The sequence below is a fragment of the Oryzias latipes genome, chromosome 13, assembly GCF_053564925.1.
Source record: "Oryzias latipes strain Hd-rR chromosome 13, Olatipes_Hd-rR_3.1".
NCBI lineage: Eukaryota > Metazoa > Chordata > Actinopteri > Beloniformes > Adrianichthyidae > Oryzias > Oryzias latipes.
Window position 1 is genome coordinate 19,867,188 of NC_136249.1, and position 18,947 is coordinate 19,886,134.

An 18,947-nucleotide genomic window follows, 5' to 3' on the forward strand; every position below is an offset into this window, starting at 1 on the left:
ATGTTTCCTTCCTTGAGATTTTTTCAAGAATATGTACAGCTGAGGAGATTTTTCCGTTGTAGATATCCTACGAGCCTTTTTCTGATCAAAACTAATAAGTTATGTATGCAAAAGTTACAAAAATTTTGTGTGACAATTATTTATACCTGTTTTTTTTATACAAAAATAAGTTTAATTTCTACTTGTTGGAAACTATCCATCCATCCATCCATCCATCCATCCATCCATCCATCCATCCATCCATCCATCCATCCATCCATCCATCCATCCATCCATCCATCCATCCATCCATCCATCCATCCATCCATCCATCCATCCATCCAAACATGCACAGAAAGAACAAATTATTTCCTTCATTACCTTCTATAAAACAAAAGAGAAATGTTTTCAACTTACCAGGCTTAGGGGCCTTTCCACCTTGCCCTGGAACGTTGAATAAAGATAGTGAATGAGGCTCTTAGGGAGTTGTATAAAATATTTCTTTCCATAAAAGTAAAATGTTTAACTTTCATCAAGAAGCCATTGAAGCCAGTCTAACAAATACAGAGATGTCAATTCTAAACATTAATGCAGGTAGCTGTCTTTGAAGAGGGGTAATATGAGTAATATGAGTCAAAAAGTTATTTGGTTTTTTTTTTTTTGGATTCACACCTGTCGGCAGTCCTCCGATACCAAGTCCTCCTGGCCCAACACCTCTTGGAACCAAACCACCACCACCTAAACCTTGACCTCCAGGTCCATAACCTGCAACTGTTGATGTCAAACAGAGACACACTTGATATCAACACAGATCAAGTCCAATGAACCACATGGCTGAACTACATAACAAAACCATTCAAAGCTAAACTCCAACCATTCATGTCTATTAGCAAACAGTAACCACAACTTCTCAAAAAGAATATTTATAAACTTCTCTTGTACTAATGTTTCTTTTCTTCTTGTTTGTTAGAATACATGGCAAATAAAAGCACAAAGGACTAAATAATAAACCCGTCATTGTTCAAAACTCATCCAACAATCTTCCTGCTGCCATGATGTGAACACTCTGAGCTTTAAAACGGAGTACAGGGTCAAACTTGTTCAGAAAATGAGGCCTGCATCCATGCCAGGATCCGGCATGGTGCCCGGCTGCAAAAGTGGTCTGAGCTGTAGGGCTGAGAGGGTCTGCTGTGGAAGTGTGAAGTGACAAATGCCAGCCTGAATACCTGCAGCTGTGCGTTATGCCCACCAGAACAAATGAACTTTTGGAAAAGGAAATATATGAAATCCACTCTGTTGTTATGAGTGACAAACCACTGTTTGAGGAAAACTTTATCTGAAAGAAATGTGAAAAACAATCCACAACATGAAGCTGAATGACAGATTAAAGGAACAAACATGAGCAATCAAAGAAAATAAACTCCTAATAAGTCAAATATTTCCATAATTCACCAAATACTGTGTTAGGTCAAATTAATGTTGCATTTTGTAGAAACTTGATTTTTTTTGTGTTTTATTTCCAGACTGTCAACAAGACTGAACCTTTAGCGCAATGATTCATAACAAACCAGAAGTGATTACTGAAACAAATATAAAATATATTAGAGGAAAACTGATGAATCTCAAGAATCATTCACTTACCCGGAGCTTTAGCTGGTTTATAGCCTGCAGGGCCTCCTCCAACAGACCCTGGTAAAATGACAGGAGCAGAAATCCTTCCTTTTCTGTCAGCTCATATAAAGTCAGGTAATGGACAGTTTTAGCCCAGTGGCTTTCAATTTGCGCAGTCACTTTTTTTATTTTGTGGCCACCATGGCCACCAATTCAAGACCTTCAGTGATTCTTACCTCGGAATTCATGTAAAAAAAGTCTTTTGTCATAGAAATACAATGTGATGTGCTGGAGGCTATTGAAGAAAAGACTTTGCAAGTGTGAAATAATATGTATTTGATGCCCTAATAAATTCAGGTTTATTTCTAAAAAAAATAAATGTCAGAGATTAGTGTCATATTAAAGCTAACAAACTGTATCTCTTTGTTAAAAGGAAATAACTTGCTATCTGTTTATGTTAATGTGAACTGAGTACAAAAATGCAGGTTTGAGGGAGTTTTAGGAAACTAAATGGTTACATAAACTGTAATCTATCTTCATTGGCTTGATTTAAACAAATTTAGTTTTGTTCCCTGTTATGGTAAAGACAAGGACTCTTGTTTGTTCAACTGTGTCTTCAATTGTGTGTCTTCAATTACCTGGGAAAAATCCAGTTCCTGGTCCAGTGCCTCCTGGTCCAAGCCCAGCCCCTGGTGGTAAGTACACACCTTGAAGACATAAGGAGAAGCAAAAGATCATGAACTCTAAACATGAAAGGTCATCGCATTTTGTCATGGAATCTGCACCAAAAGCATTTTTTTTTAATAATAAAACTACATTTTTGGGACATTTTCATTTGGATGTTTCATCAGTTTTCATGCTTCATGGTGGCACAGTGGCTAGCGCTCTGGCCTCACAGCAAGACGGCCCCCGGTTCAAGTCCTGGCTTGGGGACTTGAAACAGAACATCAATGGGGGACCTTTCTGTGTGGAGTTTGCATGTTCTTTCCGTGCATGCGTGGGTTCTCTCCGGGGCCTCCGGCTTCCTCCCTTCGTCCAAAAACAACTCTAAATTGTCCATAGGTGTGAGTGTGAGAGAGAATGGATGTGTGATATGTGGCCCTGTGACAGACTGGAGACCTGACCAGGGTGTCCCCTGCCTTTGCCCACAAATGGCCGGGATAGGCTCCACCAGCCCCGTGACCCCAAAACAGAAGAAGAAGATGAATGAATGAATTGCAATGTTGATGAAGTTCACAAAGACATAAGAGCAAAAAAACAAAACAAAATAACTTTGATAGATAAATTGCTAAATGTTGCCTGACTCCTGGCTGCAAATAAAAAAAAAACAACTCCTGAGAAATTCATTCTGGATCCCCCGTTGACAAAGATTGTCAAGATGGGCCAATAAGTGTGAGAATAACAATAAAACGACCCAAAAAATAAGATTAAAAAAATGACAGCAGTTCACTTCATTCAGTGGGACCAGGAAGGTAAGACCAAAATTTGAGATTTTTTAGTAGGAAAATCTGGTTCAGATCACAAAAACACCATGCAATTGAGAGACCAAACTTTCAGGACCACAGTGATTATGTTTAATGTTTCTTACATGTGTTGGGAGGCCAATTAATTCAAACCACATGTCAAAGGCGTTCAGTTGTTTGTTATAGAACGCTGAGCTCTCAGTTGTGCTCATGGAGTGTGGCCATCAGGGGAAGAGAGCTCAACAAGGAATCACTGTCCTGTGGTAACTGCAGGAACACTCATGACACGTGTTGCTCAAGAAAAGCAGAAACGAGTGTCTCTGGCAAATTGAACAAGGCCTTTTCCCTGATGAGCTGTGACATTACTGTTGGATTTCCCCTACATAAAATGACGGGCGTATTTTCAGGCACAGAGGTGAAGAAAATGATTCTTTTGTGTCAATCATTTAAATTACAAAATTCCTGAAATGTAAGACTCATTCGGGATTGAAAGTAAAAATGGGATAACTGCAAGGAGGTAGGGTCATCCCCCATGCTGTGCTGCTGAAACAATAAGTGCTTATGATGTGAAGTGGTCTTGGTCAAGACCTACCTTTTTAATTTAGCTTTTAGTTGAATTTTAGTAATTTGTTTGATATTTTAATTATTTATGTTCTCTTTTTACTAGTTTTATATGTGTATGTATACACATTTATTTATTTATTTAATTATTTGTATCTGGGAGGTCCTGTGGTAGTTTACTCTGTGAACTTGGGCGGGGGGTCACTGATGTGGACATGTCCCCAATATATCTTTTTATCATGGTGTGTGTATGTGTGTGTGTGTGCGTGGGGGGGGGGGGGGTTGTCTTGTCATTTTGTTTTTAAATTTGATTATATTCTATGCAAATCATTTTGATTAACATGTGTTGGAAACGTGCTATATAAATAAAGATTGATTTGATTTGAATTGGTCTTCTTTCATTTCTTGCAACCCTGAAACTCCTGCAAGCTTCTAAAGTGGGTTGGTCAGTTCAATGACTCTGCTTCTCATTATCAAACACCTAAGATGATGCATGTGACATCTGAGAGCATGTGTTCCTGAAAGTCTGACACTTTTTTCCATATGTCAATAGTTGGAGCACATGAATCACGGCAGCAGGCACCACACCACAAGTACAGGACAATTGTTCCTGATATGCTAGCTCGTTTTCCAATCAAAAGAAGGATTTCCTGTCTCGGCGGGCAAGTGTAAAAGGGAGTTTGCTCCCCTTTCCTATTGCTCAGAATCCCTGCATTTTTTAGCTTTTTTTTTTCAGAGTGCAAAGAGTTCATTTGCGATCATCCAAGAACGGTACAAACTGGCCTTTGGCAAAAGCCCTGACCTGCTTTAGTGAAGGTTTTTCATGATCCTCATAATTTAAGTCATCTTCATGCACTTACACTCCTTGAGAATCCAGACAAGTCATGAGACTATACTGAAATATGTGAAAGAATGAATTACCGGGCTGAAGGGATCAGTCTAGGCGGAATTTATTTTACAGGAAACTTTTTACCTAGTTTTTTCTTTTTAGGGGATTTGATTAGGGACAACAGATACAAAATTCTTGTAGTGAAGTTGGAAACATCTGGGGCTGTGCACAGATTGTAATTGATCTAATTTCATCAAAGGCAAGAATGTCACAAACGTTTGTAGACCTGCCTAAGCAACGTTATTTCCTCTAGGTAACAGATTATAAAACCAGTTTGAGATCAATTTGGACTTCCCAAAGCTATTAGAATCAACATGCACATGTTTCCAGATCAAAAACAAAAAATCTGATGCAGTTAATGTTTTAAAAACTTGCAGTGTCTTTCCGCCAGATCTTTCAGATGTAAATAAGTGATGAAGTCCTGCAGATTTACAATTTGGCACAATATGAGTTAAGTATTGCAACATCTACAGAAAGTTAATTTGTTTATTTTGTGTTTGATGTAAGTGGAAATGACACGCATGGTTACAAGACACCGGAGTAAGTATCGCATTTAACTGTTTAGAGTGTGTATGCATTTGCAGAAGCTTTAAAGTCTCAATCCGATCATATTTGGGTCCATTTTCAAAGTGTTCTCAGTGGTCTTTTAATTATGATTATCCCATTTTAATCAAAATAAAAAAACCTGTGTCATTTTCTAGGACATAGTTTCTGCAGAGCAGCAGGAGTTATCAAAATTCCCCTCTGAGTTGTGGGTGGGACCATTGGCGTGGAGCAACCCCACCTTCCCCTCATTGTTTCTGAGAGCTCTCTGTTTACACACTCTACCGCTAGCTTACATCACCTCAGACCCCAAATCTAACATTAACGGTGCAACAAAAAGGGAGAGCAATATTGAAGCTATCCAGCTCAGGTGAGGAAAGCAAATATGTATATGGATTTAGTCGCCTACTAGCGATGCATCAGAATGATGAGCAGGAAGCTTGTGGCCAGTCATCGTATTCAACAAATGCAATCTTTTTCAAATGGCATTTTTCCTGATTCACAACAATTTGAATAAAGAAATACTCAGAAATGGAACTTTAAGCTTAATTTTTCTTATGTATCTCCTTCATCGTCAGAAAAATGCCACAAGATTATGTCAAAATCAACAAGAACACAATTTTCATGAGAGTGGGCCCTTGAGTTGGTTTTTGGGGGCCCAGCAGACAAGGAAAAGAAAGTTAGACAAACACAAAAAATAACCACCAACACAAACAAAAAGGCCACAAAGACATATTTTGTATTTGAAGATGTATTATTTTTGGCTCTATAAACTAAATGACAAAAACTTTTCAAAGTGGGCAGCAATGTTTTAAACTGTTGGGATTAGTGCTTTTAAAGCACTTCAACTGAGACATTGTGTACGGGCTCAGTCAGTTATTGTCATTGCGCTATGGCGGTCTGCATTGGAGAATGCAGCAGCAGAATATTAAAAACAATCAAGAAATAAACTTTTTTTTTAACATTAGACAACTAAACTGATCACAGAACAAAAATTGAAAAATAGAAAGCGACACAAAACTTTTTAGAAGTGGAGAGGAACCACACCCCAAACTTATTTTAACAGATCTAAAACATGCTTTTAAGAAGCTGTTAAGAAAGAAAAATAAAAGTTACAATTTCTTAAACAAAGTGGAGCTGCAGCATACTTTCTAATGACCTTAAGGATATTTATGTAAGCACTGACTGTAAAACTTGAACAAAGGCTCCAATTCTCATGTGTCTTGTGGAAGCAAAGTGGAAGAGAAAGCTAAAAAATGACATATTTTGGATGTGAATGCAGGAACCAGTGAAATTCAACATAGTATAGGTATGCTATAGTTTTAAAATTTTATAAATCACTTTAGAATTTGCCCAATATCTGTCGGATGGTCGGATTTTTTTATATTCTATTGAGTTCTAAAAAATCTTGGAATCTTCAACCAAACTACAAAAGGAAAAGAATATCTCATTATCAAGCAAGAAGTAAAAATAATAGAAAATATTAGATAATTAGGTTTATTCTGTTTTCCCAGTGTAATCAAATTTCCCAAAAGTAACACCGCATTCAAACCTTGGAATTTTCATATTTGTGTTTAGTGGGCTTACAGGAAAATCCTTTTCACACACAGCATGTGTGCATCCAAGCATTTTGGCTTCTCCACTTTCCACTCCTTTGAATTTCATTAAGATGATGTAGTTTAGCAGACATAGACCAACAAAATGAGGATACTAAGTTCAGTTCCGCATTTTCAGCAAAGTAGGCTTTTACATAATAATAACAAAAAACCCACAAAAATTAGATTTTACTGCAAAACACAATCACAAATGAACATTTAAATAAGTTTTTATGGTTATAAACAATTTTTATGCATCAAACTAAAGCCAAGTGACTGCCTTTTTCCTCTTCTTTCTCCTTTGTTAACAAAAGTTTTTACAACTGTTCTCTAAAGCGTCGAGTTTTACTTCATCCACAATGAGCTGGTGAGTAATGACATTTCTCCATGTTGTGGTTAATACAAAAACTCTCTTTTGGAAACATTTAAGAATTAGGATTACATTTGTGGACAAACTTACGTGAAAGCATAATAACACTTACACAAAACCTCGCCCAAAACACATGTGGCTCACAAAAGACAGGCAGATTATTTCATGAGCTCAGATCACACAAGATAATAACAAGCATAGCTAAATCCCATCAGCCATCTCACTGTTCTGTAACACCACTCCTGTTATTTTTTAATAAAATGTACTATCATCCATCTATCTTCTTAACCCGCTGAATTTCTTTTGGCATGACAAGGTTCCCAGAGCCTGTCCTGGCAACGGTTGGGCACACCCTGAACAGGTTGCACAGCCACACAGTCACACACATTAAGACATAGGGACATTTTAGTTACCAATTAACCTATGAAGCATGATTTTGGACTGTGGGAGGAAGCTGGAGTGCTTGGAGGAAATGCACAGGAAGAACATGCAAACTCTGAACAGAAAGGTCCCAGCTGGGATTTAAACCAGGGCCTTCCAGCAGTGAGGCGAAGGTTCTAACCACTGTGCAGCCATTACATTGTACCATTTATTAGGGAAATAACTGTTTGCTTTGTCAATGGAGGATCAAAAATACAACGATAAGACAGAAGGTCTGGTAACAGGTGTAAGGCTACAAACTTACACTCTTTAAGCCACTTTACTAACTTCTACAAGACACCAACTCTCCAATTTTCCAACTCTTCACTGACGTTCATCCAACATTTGTTTTGGTCATCACCATCCGACTTTCTGCAAAGGTCACTTCTGTGTCAAATATGTTTATATGTCCTAAACATTTACACTGTCGCAACCTTCCTTGAATAAAGCAATGTTCACAAAGATAATAATACATTTATTGGGCTTTTATAATGTTCAGCTCACAATTTTTGTTCAATCACATTATCCAGTTTTTGTCTTCCAAATTTTATTATTTGCTACCCTTGATCTAAAAATTCGGAATTTTAAATAATGTTGTCCCATTCTAGACTTTCAGATTTACATAAAAACATGTTGAGTTAATTTCAGAACTCGTCAATATTTCATGGCCAATTTTCTTTTTTTTACTCAGATTTTACTCCTACAAAAGTTGAGAGTTATATTGTGAAATTTCAAAATAAATCTTAAAATTTAGCTTTTGATATGTTTATTTTAATTTTTATCTGCTAGCCAAAATGATAATTTCCACCTAATTTATCCCATTTCCTGATTCTGATAGTTGTAGTGTGGTGTCTCTTTCCTATTGTAGAACTATTTGAAATGAGAGAAATGTAGAACTTATGTCACTCTGATGTCTTTACTGGGAACTGACAGAAATCCTTAATAACTCGCCACAAAAAAAGTGTGAGAAGTACCAATGACTCAAAGATGGTGGAGCACCAAGGTATGCAGGGTTGTAGAAACCCATCGACAATGTGAGGTAACTACTAAGGTATAGAGAAACAACCAGGTTATATAAGGAACCGGGACATGGATTTACGCAATCATGTCATCTTTTGGAACCAACTCAGGCACCAATAAAATGTTCTTCCCTAAAGAATATGCTGTTTGTCTGTTAGCCTTGTTAAAATTAAGTCCGTCCGTCGACACTGAAAACTTAAAGATTACAAATCATTAAATTGTGCTGACTCTCTTGTGTCAGCCTGTGAAGTGTTCAGGGAAAGATTTTGAGCCTAGACTGATGAAACAGGGTCCATTTGCAACTTCGTTTTACGAGCCTTTTGTTAGCAAAAGACAACAAAGAAAGTAAAGTTGGATCTCATTTTGTCATTTTGCATGTAAACTTTGAAGCTCTGGGACGGCAGTATTGGCAGCAAAATAGAAAACACTTTGACAGAATCCAGCTCATGATAACTGGTCTGGTCAGACTGCTGCCTCACAGCCTGGTGATGGTTGCCTGCATCAGGCTGGAATGAATCATCTCAGTTTATGTGTTTCTTACGGAGTACTTGGCACAGGTTGACTGCAGACCAAACATGACTCAGTGACTAGAATAAGCTAAGACTTATATTCATGCACACTGGGAGAGGGAGAGCTAAACAGAAACTGTGAGAAATGGCTGCACAAATTGCCTATAGAGTAACTGCATGAGCTGAATCTACTGTACATTATGCGTGCACGAAGGACACTCCTGGTCAAAAAGGGGTTTGAGTCTCTCAGTAACTGTTCGTCATAGATTAGGAGTGGACAAACTTCTGAAAGTTAAGGAAGTAAAGTTTGGTGTTAAATATAGTGTATGTCAAAATAAATGTCAAAAACAATGGGTGTCCTATTTCAAATATGGTAACACTTTATAAAAGCTATCTGTTATAGTTAGTTAACAAGTCAATAGAAAAAAATTCTAGTTAATTAACTATAAATGACTAGTTAAACAACAGTTTTGTTAAAAGATTCATACATTTTCCTGATGGCCAATACATGACTGAGTGACCAAGTATAGAGGGTCCATAGCAATAATGCCAATGACTTGATTTTGATCTACTTTGTTTTTCTGTTCTGCAGAAAAAGGTGCCCAAACATTATAAGCTTTTATACCATGGTCTGAGTGGATACTCGATTCTGATTGGCTGTTGAGTGTGGATTAAAAAGTGATAATCCACAGTGATAATGCATGCCTAAAAAAGAAGTTCTGGTCACATATCTTAAATTTTCTAAATGACAGCACTGGCTTCTTTAAAGCAAACCTTTCCTTAATCCTCTGGACAAAAATAAGCGGTAAGAGGTAAACTTTCTCTCTGAACTGATGCTTTATTTTACCTATTGTGACGATTAGCATTTATATCGCTTTCCTTTGCCGCTGCTGTCGTGGTCGGTGCCGGCTCAGCTGGCTAAGCACGTAACAAATAGTCTGTTTTTTCACAAAAAGTGATCTAAACAGGAAAAATAACATGAGTAAAGTACTAAAAACTGAACGAATATTTATTTCTTTTGTAAGTGACCACGGTATAAGCGGGATAATGGCCTTCGAAGTGTGCTTTATCAGACATTAACAGATAATGGATGCAAAACGGCTTCCACAGGGTGCGTTAATTTCTGTTAATGCACACTTCGTCTGCCATTATCCCTTACGTATACCACTGAGGTGTGTTTATATACATCAGATACAATGTGCAACACTTCACATGTGGTGTTTCTTTGGTAAAATACAGAACACAGAAAAATCTTTTGGTGGAACAAGGTGGAGGTACAAAAAGTTGGTATTTGAAATATCACATTAATATTTTGTACATTTTATTTGTTCCACCCATTTTCTGTTTAACAAAGCTTAACTGATTTTAGTAGATGTAGGCAAGTTAGTAAACAAACTATATATAAAGTTTGAGTTAATATATTATAGTCGTTATTTATTGGGATGTTATTTTTAAAATGGTAAATGGCGTATACTTGTATAGTGCTTTTCTACCTTCCTCAAAGGCCCAAAATGTTTTACAGTTTTAGTCCCATTCACCCATTCACACACCAACATTCCACCAGAGACAAGTTAGGGTTCAGTGTCTTGCCCAAGGACACTTTGACATATGAGCAGGCAAGACGGGAATCAACCTGCAATCTTCTGATCAGAAGGTGGACCGCCCTAACACTGCACCCCTTTTAGTTAGAAATATTTCTTTTTTACTAACAGTTAAAAAATTAGGAATAGTTAGAACTTTTAAAATAAGGTCCCAGTAACCAAATATAAATATTAGCTAATACTCAACAGGTAATTCATAAATATTTTACGGCTTGTTCATAATCTATTAATAATTGAGTAGGAATAGTTATAAATCAATAACATATGGTGAATAAATCGCAAACTAACAAGTTACCGTCAACATCTACAAGGCATCAGTTACCACTGATAACTAATTGACCAATAGTTCATACTGTCATTTGAACTAGCGATTACAGATAGTTGTTATAAAGTGTTACTGCAAATTGTGTCTTAAATTAAAGGTCATAACTACTTACTATTAAATAAACTTTGCCAAAAAATAACAACAATAATGGTAATATATCAAGTGCAGACACTTGCATTTCAAACCAGTTTTTGGTTTTAGAAATGTTTCTGATTCATGAAATGCAGTATTTTACTGTGTCCAACATACCAGTAATCACTGCTTGCTTTTATATAAAACATGGATTCATGAGAGTGGACTGTTTTACATTACAACCAAATTCAGTCGGTGTTTGAAACCCCAGAAAATGCTGTTCAGGTGAGTACAGAATGAAGTCATTTCACTTCCAAATTACACCAAGCTTCTCTGCGTCAACAAATGAAAACACTTTAGTGGAAACAGCACTGAAGAAGCAAAAAGAAATTCTTTTGTTCAAAGAAAACAACACATCTGGCTTTTGTTCTGTTAGCAGTTTAAATAGTCTTCCTCCTGAACCGCAGAGCGTAGTTATTCATTTCCAGAGGCTGGATGCAATATTAATCCATTAATGTGCAGTTGGCTTGGAGTCGTAGTCTTACCTGAATGGGGATTAAAGCAAAAGAGGTGATTACGGCATTGTACCAGCAGAGCTGTAACACACGCCTTGCCCGCAGGAAGCCTGTTTTACAAGCAGCTGGGGTGCTGCTGCTCTTCATAATTAGTGCTTGTGACAGTTTGCAATCCAATCTGCACTGACTTCGTTTAACTTTAGATAATGCTAAGCAAATTTCTGTGGCTTATGTTTTATATTTCTTATGACTGACCCAACAGACTTCCAGGTGCTCAAAGGAAAGCCATCACAACCCATTAGTTCTTTGCAGACTGAGTAACCTGAATAACATAGTGGCAGACAAATCCCACAAATGTACTGAAACATGTCTGTCAATGTAAGAATATTGGCAAAATTCATGTAAATTTTATTGAATAAAGCAATAAAAATACTAAATATTGCACAAAATGAACGAACTTCAATTAAAATGCGATTAAAAATGTGTTTATTTTACAAACAATTTTACTCCTCCACCTCTGAAAAATATTGAGATCATTTTGATTCTCTCCACAGCCAACAAACAGGCTGTTGTACCTGCACATAATCATTAGATTATGTCAGATTAGCATAGGATGCGACACTTGTACAAACAAACTGCAATCCAGATGTTTCCTTTAGGAGCATTACCCGTTTGTACTTGTCAATGGAAAGCTTTCAAACAGACCCAGAGCTCTATTACAATTCACAGAGATGTAAGGGCTGTTTTCTGTGCGAAGGCTTTAAACGGCTGGATTGGGTGTTAATGAGGTTCACGTTACTCACAGATAATTTATCCATGGACGATGACAAAAGGAGATTTTTTAGATTTCAGTGCATACACACAGATGGAACTGGTTTGAGCTTCTCAGAAATGTTTGATATCAATACATTCAGAGCTTAGGATCAAAGCTGTGCTGCCAAGCAAGTCTTGGGATGTTGTTGGCTGGAGTTATGCTTGCCTTAAACACCTGACAAATGTTGGGATGCAGGTGGCAAATTAGATGTTCATTGTGGAAGAAGAAATAGAGAAAAAGAATCAGTTTCTTCTAACTGACATAAGACTTGACAAACCTTATCTGCTTAAGTTTAAAAGAGAGAAAAGGGCAAAAAAACAGCTGGGATGAGTGAGATTTTATCTGCATGAAACATTTATTGTAGCAATCTAGTAAAATAATCATAGTCCTTTTGTATAAGACTCTAGTAACACATGAGCACCGGGAATATAAACAGCTGTGAATTTTGAGCAAATAAATTCTATAAGAAATGGACTTGACTACGGCATTTCCAGCCCCAGATGAAGAACATGTTTTCCATTTGGGGGTTCAAAAACTTAAAGGATCTCAGCCAAAACACAGGCTGACAACCAATCAAAGCATTGCAAAAAAAAAAAAAAGAAGAGCAAAGGCAAACTGACTAGCTGAATGATAGTGGGAGGAAAAGCATGCTCACAGGCTCTCTGTATATCTCTCTGTCTGAAAAAGATAAGGCGTGACTTCAAACTGAACTGCAGCTCGCCCCTCCATCTGAACTGAGAAGCTGGTCAAACTTTTCAGATTCTTTCTTGTCCACCAAGTTCATTAAACGTGGCTAAGTTCTCTGAGAAATCACCTTTTTCAGTTTCAGTACAGAATTCTAACTTTTTCTTTTTCTTTATTTAGAGTCAGCTCATATTAATGTTCAGCTGCACATCCAGTCGAACTCTGTAATTTATAAAACAGGCATGACTGACATGCAATTTTGAATAAAAATTACCCCTTACTCTCCATCCATTTTCACGTTTTTTCCTCACTCTGGTGCACAACTGTTGATTTTTCTGAATATATCACAAATAGTGCAAAAAGATGCTGTTTTTTGGACACAATTAAAGAAAACAATATGTGCTTAAAAACACATAAACAAGCAAATGAATACACTAGAACGAGTCCAATAGAAAGTCTGCAGAGGAAAAGAGAAACTTGCACCTGTTCCATGTGTGTGGAGGATGGAGGAGAGGTTATGGCAGCATTCACCTGAGGTCCACTTACCTCCTTGAAGAGAGGGCACGGTCAGTGCAGAGAGAAGGAGTCCACAGAAGAGCACAAGAGTGTTTCTGTTAGCCATCTCACTCCAAAATGCACCACCCCTCTCCTGGTCGCCTGCTTTTATCCTCCTCTGGCTAATTACCGCTTCACTAAGAGCAGTGGAGAAAGATAGAAGATACAGCGCTCGGTGTGATCATGAGAGGGCAGCGTCTCTTGTTCGTTCAGTGGATCACTTTGCTGTTCCCCCCTCTGAGTCTGGTGTTGCTGTTTTTATTCTGGTGACTCCTGCCAGCAGCAGAGATGTTGTTGCCAGCAAGAAAGGAGAGAGAGAAACACACACACGCACACAGACACACACACACACATATCCCCTTCTCATCCAGCAGGAATTGAAATGTCTGCCAAGCATTTGCAGCATGGGATCTGCTGCATATTTATCTGCAACATCCGAAAAAGAGAGTGAAGAAGGGCCAATCCAGCACCAGACTACTTACCTGATTTATGGCTGTAATGTTTTAGCTCATTTGTTTTCAACACCAGAAGGCAGATTTGTTTTTGGGAGCAAACCAGAAAACAGTAATTAGAAGGAGAAGAAGACAACGGGTGCTGAAATGTTTCCAGAAAACAACAGGGGATTACAATGTCAGTAACCTTAAGATAAAACTGGAAAAGGAGTATGGAATGAAAGAAGGGGGTGAAATATTGAATGCACTTAGTGACAGACAACAAAGAATCCAACTAAGTATAAAATAACTAAAGTGATGATGTCTAAAAAATTGCATACATTAATTTGTCTATGCCATGATATAATAAGTACACGGATAAGCACATTTGTATAAATAATCTAATTTATAATTCCGGTTTTAAACTGGGTAAATATTTCCAGGAATGATTAAACATGTAATATCTTCCTGAGATGCTTAACCTTTCAAAGAACCCAAAACATCCTTTAGCCTCAGTGTTTTGGCAACTATTTTCCTGGAGCATTCCAATTCATTATAAAACTTTGATGTTTTGATAATAATGGGGTGAATGTGTTGCAATGTCTTAAAAATTAGTTTGCAAGACATACAAACGTTTTTAGTGCATTTATTGATATTTCTGTTTAAATGGATGGCCAGATTTTCAGGGTGGTGTTATGATTTGCTTGATTAATTATTTTCTTTTGTTCTCATTTTGTCATTTTCTTGGGTTTCTCTGCAGGCTGGCTGTGACTCACCTGATGAGTCACATGTGCCTGCATGTTGCTGACAAGCCACACTGCATTTAAAGTCCCACTCCAATCATCCTTTGATGTATTGTAAAAGCGTTCCCAGAGGTATTTTAATAATGATTGGGACGTTATTTTTTATAGCCAAAATAAAAAAAAATGGTCATTTTCTATGTCATAGTTTCTGCAGACCAACAGGAGTTAATTAGAAATTTACCTCTGATTGGTGGGCAGGACTGTTGCCTTGTTTCCCATCATCCCTTAGTCAACACTATCTCCCGCAAACTTACAGCCCCTCACAACTCCAACCTAACATTACCGGTGCAACGAAAATGAGCAAAAAATTGGAGCTATCCCGCCAAATAGCTTTGAGCCAGATGCCAGCTCAGACGAGGAAAATTGATCTATTTGTCTGCAAGTAGTTGCATCAGAATGGAGCGGAGCAGAGAGCTTGTGGCCCGCAGACCTGACCCCCCCCCCCCCTGCAAAAGGCTTTTTGCAATGGCAATTTCCATCTGCTCCTGATTCACAACAATTTGAATAAGGAAACACGCAGAAATGCAATTTTAAGCTCCATTTTCTTTATATATATCCTCCATCATGAGATAAATTCCACAAGAACATGTTAAAAACACAATTTTCATTGAAATGGGTCTTTAGGTGACGTTTCAGCCATCAAATTAATGGGATTCTAGTATACCTTTGCTTGTGGTTCTTCCTTGCATCTGGGCTCTCAGCTGTTTGGCTGACTGTGACTGAAGGACTTCACATCTTAAAGCTGATCATTTAAGGAACCAAATGGGAAACAAGTCAATACTGTCAAACTTTGTGTAGATTTTGTGTTGTGACCTTAGCTGCCCTAGAGGTTTGCTGCAGCCCAGGCAGTCATCTGCTATATAGAGAGTTTACAACAGGATTCCTGGGCTTGAAGTCTAATAACATTATTTCAAGATTTTATTTATTTAAAACAATGTCTTTTTTTGCAACTTTTTACAAAAAAAAAGTTGCATATTACTTCTTACATTTTTTTAGAATGGCAACATCATACAATGTTCTCTTCAAAACACTCATTCAGTTTTCTATTTCATATTTGCAAAGAATTACAGTTTTTTAGTTGTTTCCACCACAGAATGTTTGAGGTATATTTATTAGTTGTTGTTTTGTCAAAGTCTCCTAGATTAGTGTTTTCCAACCCTGGTCTGCATTGATCTCCTGCTTGTGAGTTTGACCTTTTTTGCTTGTCTAACACAGGCCTGGAGAAACATGAGTGACAGGCGTAAGACTCTGTTGTGCCACACTAAGGAAAAAAATAAAACATTCAGGACAACTTAAGCAAAGTTAAGACAATGAATTGTGAGAATTGTGCATTTGAGTTTGTTTTTTCAGTGATATTTCTGCTCTTGTTGTCCCTCTGCCACAGTAACTGCAGGTTCATATTAATAATCATCAACAGCTGTTTTCATTACTGTTAATCATCCTCGGATTATATTAATGCCTTGTTTTCAAGTCATCTGCTTTGTCTTTTCTTTTTCCTCTGTTGGTTTTTTCATGTTTAAATATATTCATTAAACGTTTAAATTTCTGCCACCAAGCCTGGTCTCCTGCATATTGAATCCTACACCACCAGTTCCTTACATTAATGTATAACAAGTTGGTGTGAGGTTTACCTGAAGCATTACTCATAAATTCCAGTTCCCCTTTTTTTGCAACATTAATGAAGTGTCAGTAAAATATGCAGACTCTCAGATTTCAACACTGAAAGTCAAGTATTAAACAGTTATGAACCTGTCAATGCAGTTTTACTTAAAGTGGAGTGGGTCTTCAAAGGATATTTGACTTTGATAAATTAGTGCCTTCAGAAAATTTCCATATTCAGTATCGAAAGTGTGACTTCCAAACGAGATCTTTTGGTGTAAAATAGTTGTTAAGAGAACGTGCAGGGTAATGTGACTTGCAGTGTTATTTAAGTCCTCTATAGGCTAAATAAATCCAGTCTAAAAGTAGATTGCAGTTAGTTAATGGACAGTGCACTAATCAAAGGCAAGTCACAGTGAGAAAAGTTTTCAGCCCTGAAAGTGTTAGAAAAACTGCTCGAACTGCTATAAAACGACAAAAGAAGTAGTCGTCTCTGCTGGTTGTGGGATCATTATAAAACAATGCAGCTAATTCTCTCATTTTGCAAGTGCCTCAAAGCACTTGCAAAATGAGAAAAAAGGAACATAGAGGAAAAATTTTAACAAAAATGCCTCACTGTTTTTTACAGATCTGAAAACAGCTGAACTTTTTTTGGCCCTCAGCTCACATCAACATTTCTGACTGACTCACACCAGTCACTAAGGTGAAATATTGAATTCTCGTGCCTCTCTGACCCCTGAATCCAGTCATTTTGGCCCATGTCCACCATGATCTACATGAGGTAATCTTTGGTCACATTAATCTAGTGTAAACTGGTTAATGGAGAGCAGTGCATGCATCATAAGTGTTGCTGTTCGGATTGATCACAGACACATTGTCTGCTCATCAACTAAGGCCCTTTTCAGTGAGTAACTGTAGGCATGTTTGTCTCAAGGTAGCAAAAAGGAGGCCCAACAGAGAATAAAGAGAAATAACTGATCTTTTTCAAACCTTCTGTCTCGACACGATCTCGACATGCACGTGTCAACAAAGTCTCAATGTCTCAACAGGCTTTCTCCAACTCTCCAGCTCATCAATTCTAATCTCAGAGCTTTATTGTGAAACTATTTAGTTGACAAACAGATGAATGCCTCTAATTATTACAATACAATTTGGAACAGAAGTTTTATCACAGTGCGCAGTCGGCAAACAGCAGAGTGCAAATTCATCTCTGCTCAAACTGTCTGGCCATTCCTTAGCCAACACCTGACGGCTGACAAGACTGTCAGTGTTCATCTTTTTGTTCTGCTCCGAGACACATATTAGGGATTTCAAAAAGAAAAGGGTTGAGAAAAGGCCGTTTTTTTTTTCTGACAAGAGCTGCAGCCAAATGCATTACTCTCTCAGACACAGACCTGACAGATCAGACTGTTTGCATGCCTGCTAATGCATTCTGCTTTCCAAGACACACAGTATCCTTCATAGTGGTGACGTCCACCATTGCTGTTCATATTCCCTCATGTTTGTTTCCTTGAAGGAAGGTCAGCCCTGTTGACATTATCAGCTTTTAATAGGTTTGGTCTAAAACAAATTGAGAGCATATTTTCCCTTAAATGATAAAGTTGACAAACGCAGACATGGATAAGCTTTAAATCTTTAGCTGAACAAAATTTAATTTTTCATCCACGCCTTCGCATTTTCTCTACAATCCACTGTAGCTTGTGTTTGTCCTGCCATTCCTTTTCATCATGGAAACAGACCCCAAGAGAATTGTGTGCATAAATGTTCTCATTTTTTCACACCATCTACGTCTTTTTGAGAGTAGAAAACCACCTTATAATCACCACAAAGCATCTCAGGAGATTTAATTTGCATACCAAGAAGAGGCAACAATAATAATCTTTCTTTTTGTAAATGTTACTTAAGCTGAATTGACCTCTTTATTGAAAAAATAACCCAATGAACACTATTTGTTTGTGATTGAACTAAAAAAAACTCAAACTTGAATTGGAACCGGAGTTGAGTCTGTAATTAAAGTGAAAAGTCATTAATTACAATCCAAATATCAGGAGGAAAGTGACCTAATGCTGTTTTATGCATGGCACCAGTCTTTCCACGTCTGATTCAAAAAGGGGAAAAAAAAAGGACTCACTTGTGTGCTTGGGAAGCTGAAGTGTATTCTGGATGAGAGCACTGTTTTCCTGAATCTTTCTAAGAGTTTTAATGTCTATTTTAGCTCATGTCTGGTATTCATCCTCAGGAGTGAGTTCGGTTGTGTTTTTGCCAAAAATGCTCAGATTGACTATAAACTTCACTGAAGGACGAAAGGAGGTCAAAGTGTTATTAATAAAACTATAAACTGTTGAGCTTTTATAGCATTTAAGATGATGGGTTTTGCTTTTAAATGAGTAGACCAATAGCATCATTTATCTAAAGTTTTCAGCTGCATGTCTCTAATGTCTGAAGTTACAAAGCACAATATTGAGGAGACACAACATTGCTAATCATCTTAATAGCTGTTTTTTTCCCTTATTTTTTATACTTCAAAGCATTATCCTTTCTGGGGATGAGGGTTGTAAAATCATTCTTGGAGCTTCTGAGTTGCACCG

General features: G+C 37.5%; 1 protein-coding gene across 11 annotated transcripts in view; it reads right to left on the reverse strand.

Moving 5' to 3' along the window:
- elna (elastin a) overlaps positions 1 to 13,850 on the reverse strand; it is a 53,895-nt gene extending 40,045 nt beyond the window's left edge. For all 11 annotated transcript variants that reach the window (XM_023961363.2, XM_023961365.2, XM_078930061.1 and 8 more), the window contains exons 1-5: positions 13,518 to 13,850; positions 2,229 to 2,297; positions 1,621 to 1,668; positions 652 to 750; positions 397 to 423 (exon numbers count right to left, since the gene is read on the reverse strand). In XM_023961363.2, the coding sequence (XP_023817131.1) occupies positions 397 to 423; positions 652 to 750; positions 1,621 to 1,668; positions 2,229 to 2,297; positions 13,518 to 13,593 (319 nt within the window). In that variant the 5' untranslated portion in view covers positions 13,594 to 13,850. The remainder of the gene's footprint in view (positions 1 to 396; positions 424 to 651; positions 751 to 1,620; positions 1,669 to 2,228; positions 2,298 to 13,517) is intronic.
- Positions 13,851 to 18,947: the final 5,097 nt, after the last annotated feature.